The sequence below is a fragment of the Chrysochloris asiatica genome, unplaced genomic scaffold, assembly GCF_000296735.1.
Source record: "Chrysochloris asiatica unplaced genomic scaffold, ChrAsi1.0 scaffold00038, whole genome shotgun sequence".
Taxonomy (NCBI): domain Eukaryota; kingdom Metazoa; phylum Chordata; class Mammalia; order Afrosoricida; family Chrysochloridae; genus Chrysochloris; species Chrysochloris asiatica.
In genome coordinates this window covers 8,781,125-8,790,846 of record NW_006408556.1, presented here as the reverse complement: position 1 = coordinate 8,790,846, position 9,722 = coordinate 8,781,125, and the positions used below count along the sequence as shown (strand labels likewise).

At 37.4% G+C, this 9,722-nt stretch overlaps 1 protein-coding gene across 2 annotated transcripts in view; it reads right to left on the bottom strand.

The window, feature by feature from the left end:
• Positions 1 to 9,722, bottom strand: part of DNAH8 (dynein, axonemal, heavy chain 8) — a 391,134-nt gene that overhangs the window by 100,305 nt on the left and 281,107 nt on the right. For both annotated transcript variants that reach the window (XM_006860428.1, XM_006860427.1), the window contains one exon: positions 9,011 to 9,213. In XM_006860428.1, coding sequence (XP_006860490.1) covers positions 9,011 to 9,213 — 203 coding nt within the window. The remainder of the gene's footprint in view (positions 1 to 9,010; positions 9,214 to 9,722) is intronic.

The following is a 9,722-nucleotide window of genomic DNA, read 5'->3' as shown; positions in this document are numbered from 1 at the left end:
GAAAAAAAAAATGTGGCCACCCTAGTAAGTGATGATTCACTAATATATTGTTTTTCTCCTTTTATCACTCTTAAGCTATTAATAGTTTAATCAATCTAGATTCTCTTTGGAGTATAATGTGAAGTAAAACGCTTAACTTTTTTCTAAAGTCTACTTGCTATCTCAACACCTTTTATTGAGTAATCCATGTTTCCTCCACTGATTTACCATACAATAAGCTATTATAAAGAATATTACCATACAATACGCGATTATAAAGTATCTAACTCTGGGCTTTTTATTTTGTTCCATTGATCTGTTTATCTAATTTGAACCATTCCATGATGATTAAATGATTGCCTTTTGATAAAGTTTTAAAATCTGGTGGTGCTGGTTCCCCATTATTCTTTTTCTTTCTCAAGCTTTCTTGGCTGTTCTTGGCCATTAACTGATCTAGATGATCTAAGAGCCCTCTATCCAATTAGAAAAATAGATGTCAAGGGACTTTCAAATAGACTTCTATCCAATTTATAGATTAATTTAGAGAGTATTGATATATCTAAAATACTGATTCCTTATATGGGAATATGTTTTAACTCTCCATTTTATTCTAGTCTGCATTTATGTCTCTAAGAAAGTTTTATGCTTTTCTTCAAACGGGTCTTCTAAAAAATTATTTCTCAGTTTTGTTTTTGTTTTGTTTTTTATTGCTAGAGTGAACTAGGCTTTTTTCTTTCATTTTATTTTATAAGAAAGCTCTATTGATTTTTATATATTCATTTTGTGACCAGCCACCTTATTGAACTATCCTATTAGGGCTTATAGTTCTTCAGTTGATTCATTTGTGGTTTTTACTTAGACAATTACATTGCCTGAGAGTAATGATGATTTCGTCTCCCCTTTCCAATAGTTATATCTTTTATTTATGTTTCTTAAAATACACTGGCCATGTCTTCCACAGCAATACTAAATAACAGTGGTAAGAGGACGTGTATTTATCTTATTCCTGATTTAATGGGCATGCCTACAGTCATTCACCAATAAGTGTGATGTAGCTGTTTGAAGTTCATATTCATTATCATATTAATAAAACACTCTTCTGTTCTTAGATCTTAAAAGTGAATAGCATATGTGTGGAATTTTTATCAAATGTCCCTATAGTATCTATCAATATAATAACAGAATGGTTTAATAAAAAGTCTTTCACTTTTCACTGTGATGTATTATCATAAGAAAATTCTTAATATCATTCTTATTGCTTCCCCAAGTACTCCTACTTGTTCCTTGTGATTACACTTTTTTGAAAGTCATTTTGTTAATATTACACTGAATTCTTCTTATTCACATTTTAGTTAGGATTCTTGCATATTCATTCATAAGTAGGAACAGACCTTGGTTTTCTTTCTTTTAGGTAGTCACAGTTTGGGTACTTTCTCATATTGTTGTTGTTGTTAAGTGCCGTCAAGTCAGTTCCAGCTCATAGCAACCTTATACAGGGTTTCTGAGGCTTTCAATCTTTGCAGGATCAGAAAGCCTCACCTTTCTCCTGCAGAACAGCTGGCAGGCTTGAACCGTGTACCTTGTGGTTCACAGTCCAGTGCTTATCATATGGATATACCTCGCTCCCATTTTTTATATTAGGATTATGCTATTCCCTTTAAAATAAAAAAGGGAAATATATCCTCTTTTTCTATGCTCTGGAACAGAATATATCATATGAAATTCCTTAACAAATTTAAAGGATCTACACCCTAAATCTTCCAAACCCAGAGCTCTGGCTGAGGATAATAAGTTTAAAACTTCTAATTTTCTCGCCTTGATTATTGCTCTATTCAGGGTATTTCAACATTTTTGAGAAAAAATTGAAAATTATAATTTTCCTAGAAACTTGTTCATCTTCATTAAGATTTTCAAATGCATTTCATAATTAAATACCAGTCTCTCATTTTAAAATGTTCATCTATATATGCTGTATATAGATGAAGCAGGAAACTTTAAAGGAGATGGAAGGATCAGGCCTACTTTTATGTATGGAGTCCTGGTGTGGTGCTGTAGGATAAACACTGGACAGCTAACTATAACGTTGTTGGTTCAAACCCATGAACTGCTCCTTGGAAACTGATTCGATGGCACTTAACACCAACAACAACTCTTACGTATTGATGAGATTGGTGGTTTGTACCCTTTTGTTTATTTTAAATTCTATGTTCAAGTCCATGCTTCCTCTTGAACACTTTCTCTCTCACCCACACTGCTAAATCCAACTGCTATTCCCCACCTCACCTGGCTCCCAGTGTTTTCCTGCAAAATGTACCCGTTCAGAATCTCTCACTGCAGAGCCTGGCCAATATCAGGCACTCAGAATCCATACTCATATTTCTCCTTTTCTCTTCTTGTAAAAACTTACTTGATTCTGTCCTATCTCTCAAGTTACTGGTTAACTCCTCTCATAAAGGCCAGGAAAGGGAATGAAAGAGAAGGACCACCAAAAGGGGATTTGGAAACCCTGAGATGAAATCCTAGAAAAGATCTGTCAACAACTCTCTAGATTTTAGTTCTTCCAACTGTAAAATAAGGTGTTTGGATTTCAAGATTTTCCAGAGTCCCATTCACCTTGAGCATTCTATGATTATCTGTTAGCCGATGATCCAAATAAAAAGAGTCAATATCTCAATTTTAATTTTAACAGCTGTCTTTAGGACTTCAACCCAAAGCATTGGATGAGACTTTCTAACATTGCTAAAAATGACATAGCAAAAGAGTTCTTTGCACAAGTCACTGTTTCCTTCATGTTGTTGTTGTTGTTATGTGCCGTGGAGTCGGTTCCAACTCATAGCGACCCTGTACAGGGTTTCCGAGGCTGAAAATCTTTACGGGAGCAGAAAGCCTCAGCTTTCTCCCACAGAATAGCTGGTAGTTTTGAGCTGCTGACTGTGAGATTAGCAGCCTGATTTGTAACTGCTATGCTACCAGAGTTCCTTCATAGTCAAAAGCAAATCCACTTTGCTTCACTATCCTAACATAGAAATCAATAGTCACTCAGATTATTGTCACAAGGCTAAAATTGTAAAATGTGATAATGCTAAAGTTGACAATACAATTGTGGCTTTATGTTCTTATTTAATGTCATAACAGCGATGACTGAACACCAGACAGACTTTGGGATGACATCAAGAACATCACACATGAGGAAGGCAAAAGAGAAAGACAAGAAAGTAGGAAAATGAATGCCCGAAGAGACTCTGAAACTTGCTCTTAAACAGAGTAGCTAAAATGGATGGAAGAAAAGAAGATTTCAAAGGGTAGCCCAAGAAGACAAGGTACAGTACTTTAATGAAATGTACTAAGATCTGGAGTTAGAAAACCAAAAGGGAAGAACAGGCTTAGCATTTCTCAAGCAGAAAGAACTGAAGAGGGGAAAAAAAAAAATCTAGTCTCAAGTTGCAATATGCCAAAATATTGAACAATACGTTGGAGAGAATGCAGAGTCAACATCCCCAAAGAATTGGTGGATGTTCAACCATTTCAAGAGGTAGTAGATGATTAAGAACTGAGGGTACTGAAGGAAGAAACCCCAACTGCACTGAAGGCACTGAAGAAAAACAAACGTCCAGGAATACCATTTGAGAAGTTTCAAACAAATGGATACAATGCTGAAAGCACTTACTCATCTACACCAAGAAAGAGATCCAGATTTTGTGTTCATTCCAAAAAAAAAAAAAAGGTGATCTAACAGAATGCAGAAATTATTGAATAATATCATTAATATTACACACAAGTAAAGTTTTGCTGAAGATAATTAAAAAATGGTTACAGCAGTACATTACAGGAAACTACCAGAAATTCAAGATAGAGTCTGAAGAAGAGGATGTACAGCAAGTAATATCACTGTTGGTATCAGTCTCTTGACTGAAAAGCAGAGAATACAAGAGATATGTTTACCTGTGTTTTACTGGTTATGCTATGCTATATAGATCATAAAAAATTATGGATGTTAAAAAAAGGGGGTGGTGGTGGAGTCCATAACACTTTACTGAGCTTATCAGGAACCTATTCATAGACCAAGAGGCAGTTGTTCAAATAGAACACGGTGTTTAAAGTCAGGAAATGTATGTCAGGGTTGTATTATTTCACTATATTTATTCAGTCTGTATGGAGAGTAAATATTGTGAGAAGCTGGACTACATGAAGAGAAATGTGACATCAGGATTGGAGAAAGACTGATTAACAACCCATAACATGCTGATGACACAACCTTGCTTGCTGAAAGAGAAAAGGGCTTGAAGCACTTACTGATGAAGATCAAAGACTACAGCCTTCAGTATGGATTATACCTCAATATAAAGAAAACAAAATCCTCTGGATCAACAAGCAGCATCGTGAAAAACAGAGAAAAAATTGACGTTATCAAGGATTTCTTTTACTTGGATCCACAATCAACCCCTATGAAAGCAGCAGTTAAGAAATCAAGTGATGTACTACATTATGCAAATTTGCTGCAAAAGCGTCTCTAAAGTGTTGAAGAGCAAAGATGTCACTTTGAGGATTAAGGTGTACCTGACCTGAACTATGGTGTCTTCAATTAATGTATATTCTTACCAAAACTGGACAACAAGACCCAAAAAGAATTGATGCTGTTGAATCATGTTAATGTTGAAAAATATTGAATATGCCATGGAATTCTAGAGGGATGAACAAATCTGTCTTGGAATATGTACAACCAGACTGCTCCTTAGAAGCAAGTATGACACTTTATCACTCATACTTTGGGCACGTTACTGAGAGGGACAAGTCCCAAGAAAAGGACATCATGCTTGGTGAAGTACAAGGTCAATAAAAAAGAGGAAGACTCTCAATGGGATGAATTGACACAGTGGCTGCAACAGCAGGTTCAAACATAACGATGGTTGTGAGGATGGCAAAGGATTGGGCAGTGTTTTGTTCTCTTGTACATATAGGGTTGCTTAGGAATCAGAACCGACTCAGTGGCACATTACAACAATGCGACTCAACCATGAGCAATTGTCAATAGAATATGGGAGCTCTTTGCATTGGGTATCAATGTTTAGATAGATGTGACCGTTTTAGCGCGGGTCAATATAGAACATAGAACAGAGCTTATAAAGGGCTTGAAGCACTTACTGGTGAAGATCAAAGACTACAGCCTTCAGTATGGATTATACCTCAATATAAAGAAAACACAATCCTCAAGATGAGAAAAGAGTCATACACATAGACCATACTGCCATAAGTTGATGGTTTATAATAACTATCTAGTGCAGAGGGATCTGTATCTACAACTTGCTCATGCTGTGTTTATGTTAACTATAGAATATATTCAATGTAGGTTTTATTTCATAGAGTAGGTTTAGTGATTCATAAGCAATCGCTTTCATAAAGATTAGAAAGATGAAGCTTTAAGGTGGAGTTATCGAGATCTGAGATGAAAGATGGCAGATCCAAAATGACAATGCCCATGGCATTCAGAGTTCAGAGTGCACAGAGCTGATAAACAGTTCTTACAAAATAGTTCATTCTTACCAAGGTATACATGCAAGTCCCCATGCATTGGTACCACCGATTCAATTACTGCTCCAACAACTTATAAGTTTACAATTCTTTGCTCTGCTTTCCTCCCTCTGGAATAACTTTCTTTTTATCTCCTACTTTCCCACCTAGTAGACTCTTAACTAATTTTTAAGACTGTTCAAATTATCACTGTGATGTTTTTACATAATCACCCAAGTAGTCTGAGAAACTGACTTCTATAATCAAGTCATGTCTACCTAACTCTTGGTGTGGTGCTGTAGGATAAGCCCTGGACTGCTAACTGAAAAGTCGGCAGTTCAAGCCTACCAGCTGCTCCTCAGAAATCCTGTACAGGGTCACTATGAGTCAAAATCAACTCGATGGCACTTAACAACCTAACTCCACTACAGCCATTTTCACATTGTCTTCAATTACACTTTTACACGTCTGCCTCCCAGATATGTTGTATTCATCTCTGTGTTAAGAGGATCTAGTACACTATTTGTACTAAAAAGTTATTGAGTAAAAACATAAAGAAATGAATCCCTAATTGGTATTGTTAGGTGTGGTTAAGTTGGCTCCAAGTCAGTGACCACATACACAACAGAACAACACACTGGCCAGTCCTGCTCCATCCTCCCAACTTTTCTGTTTAGCCACTGTGTCAATCCATCTCATTGGGGAGATTGACATTTTCCTCCTTTTTGCTGACTCTCCACTTTTTCAATCATGATGTCCTTCTCTGGGGGCTGGTCCCCCCTGACAACATGTCCAAAATGGTGGTGGTGGTTATGTGCCATGGAGTTGGTTCCCACTCATAGCAACCGTGTACAGGGTTTCCAAGGCTGTAAATCTTTACGGGAGCAGAAAGCCTCATCTTTCTCCCATGGAACAGCTGGTAGTTTCAAACTGCGGACATTGAGGTTCACAGCGCAATTTGTAACTACTACGTTACCAATAATATTAATGACAAAGTCTCACTGTGCCATCCTGGCTTCTAAGGAGCATTCTGGCAGTACTTCTTCCAACACAGATTTGTTCTTTCTTTTGGAAGTCCATGATATTTTGAATACTTTTTGCCAACAACGTAACTCAAATGCATCGATTCTTCCTGTTTATGGTCCAACTTTCACAAGCATATGAAGCAATTGAAAATACCATGACTTGGGTCAGGCACATCTTAGTCTCTAAAGTGACATCTTGGCTCTTGAACAGTTTCAAGAGGTCTTTTGCAACAGATTTGCCTAATGCAATACACAGTTTGATTTCTTGACTTCTGCTTCCACAAGGATTGAGCATGAACCCAAGCAAAATGAAGTCTTTAACAACTTCAATCTTTTCTCCATTTATCATATTATTTATTGGTCCAGTAGTGATGATTTTCATTTTCTTAATGTTGAAGTGCAATTCATACTGAATGCTGCAGTTTTTGATCTTCATCATTTTAAGTCCTTTTGGTTTTCAGCAAGCATGGTTGTATCATCTGCATATCTCAAGTTGTTAATGAGTCTTCCTCCAATCCTGATGTCACATTCTTCATATAGTCCAGCTTCTCAGATTATTTATTCAGCATAAAGGTTGAATAAACACTGTGAAAGAATACAACCCTAGAACAGAACTTTCCTGATTTAAAACCATTCAGTGTCCTCTTGTTCTGTTTGAACGACTGCCTCTTCGTCTATGTACAGGTTCCTCATAAGCACAATGTAATGTTCTGGAATTCCCTTTCTTCACAATGTTATCCATAGCTTGTGATGATCCACACAGTGAAATGTCTTTGCATAGTCCATAAAGCACAATCCCCAATTACCATTCATTAAATAACGGTAACACTGAATGATTTAAAATTAAGAAAGGTGTGCAACCGGGTTGTATTCTTTCACTATACTTATGCAACCTGTATGCTGAGCAAATAATCCAAGAAGCTGGGTTAGATGAAGAAAAACATGGCATCAGGATTGGAGGAAGACTCATTAACAACCTGCAATATGCAGATGACACAACCTTGCTTGCTGAAAGTGGAGAGGACTTAAAATACTTATTGATGAAGATCAAAGACCATAGCCTTTGGTACAGATTGCATCTCAATGTAAAGAAAACAAAAATCCTCACCACTGGACCAATAAACAACATATTTATCAATGGAAAAAAGGTTGAAGTTGTCAAGGATTTCCTTCTTGGATCAATGATCCACACTCATGGAAGCAGCAGTCAAGAAATCAAATGATGTATTGCATTAGGAATATCTGCTGCACAAGAACTTTTTAAAGTGTTGAAGAGCAAAGATGTCAGCTTGAGGACTAAGGTGCACCTGACCCAAGCCATGCTATTTTCAATAACCTTATATGCATGCAAAAGCTGGACAGTGAATAAGGAAGACCATAGAAGAACTGATGCTTTTGAGTCATGGGTTGGAAGAGAATATTGAAAGTGCCATGGGCTGCCAAAAGAACCAACAGATCTGTATTGGAAGAAGGGTAGCCAGAGTGCTCCTTGGAGGTCAGGATGGCCACACTTTTTCTCTTATACTTTAGACATATTGTCAGGAGGGAGCAGTCACTGTTTGGTAAGGTGGAGAGACAGAGAAAAAGAGGAAGACCCCCAGCGAGATGGATTGGCAAAGTGGCAACATCAATGGGCTCAAGCATGGCACCAATTGTGAGGTTGGCCCAGGATCGGGCAATGTTTCGTTCTGTTGTGCATAGGGTCACTATGAATCGGTACTGACTAGATGGCACCTAACAACAACAACACAATAATGGCTATTTTTATTTCATTTGTGACAAAATATATGTTGCAATTATGTATAGCAATGAAAATAAAATGTGTTTCTGTGTTCATTTTTCACTTATCACCTATCTATAGGCGCTCTGGTAGCGTAGTGGTTACGAATCGGGCTGCGAACCTTAAGGTCAGCGGTTCGAAACTACCAGCTGCTCCACGGGAGAAAGATGAGGCTTTCTACTCCCGTAAAGATTTACACCCTCGGAAACCCTATACAGGGTCGCTATGGGTCGGAACCGACTCGATGGCACATAACAACAACAACAACATGGTCATCTACTTACCACTGGAAAAAAACAGCTAGTATATTATATTATAGATTATTTCTGACCCTCTCTAGCCAACTATATGTAAATTACAGCCTTACTCTGTTGTTGTTGTGACGTGCCATCACGTCGGTTCTGACTCATAGCGACTCTGTATAAAGTTTCCCAAGCTATAAATCTTTGCAGGAGCAGAAAGTCTCATCTTTCTCCCTCGGAGCTGTTGGTGGGTTTGAACCACAATCTTTGTGGTTAACAGTTCAGTACTTATCTTACAGAGCCACCCATCTCCCCATCCTCACTCTAGACCTAAAAAAGGAAAAATTTTAAATACTTCTTTCATACTTCTAAGTATGAATATACTTCCAAGAAATAGTCATGTAATTCTAAATGGCAAAACACACAGGGTAAAACATGGGGACTTTTTGCCAAATTTCACAGATTACTTATCATACCCAGTTTTAGTTTCTTGGCCAATGCATCGATTTGAATGGTGGGGTCAGATCCCATGGACAGGAAACATATTAAAGGTGTTCGTGTATCACTTTCTTCCCAAGTTTTCTCCAAATTTAAGATCACTGGTTCTGTATATTTATCTTCCAAAGAATCTGCAATATACTTTCTTGCTTGGAAAACAGTACGATCTGGGCACCAAGACCTAGGAACGAATATAATTCAGAGGAAATAAATTCACTGCTAATTGTTAAAATTCTCTTTATTTCAAAGTACTTGTAAGAACACACGATAAATGGGGAAAAAATATTGAAATTCTCGAGGTATTTGTTTTACTTGATTCTACAATCAATGCCCATGGAAATAGCAGTCAAGAAGTCGTTTATGCATGGGATTGGACCATCTGCTGCAAAAGACCTCGCTAAGGAGTTCAAAGCAAAGCTTTGAGGACTAAGGTGTGCCTTACCATAGTATTCTCAATCACAGAAGAATTAACAAATCTGTCTTGGAGTAGTACATTCAGAATATTACTTAGAAGTGGGGATTGTGAGACTTCATCTCAAGTATTTTGGACATGTCTCTGGAGAAGGACATCATGTTTGGTAAAGTAGAGGGCTAGTGAAAAAGAGGACGATCCTCAAAGACATGGATTGACACACAGGCTGCAATGTGGGCTCAAACATAGCAATGATGATGAAGATGGTGCAGAACTGG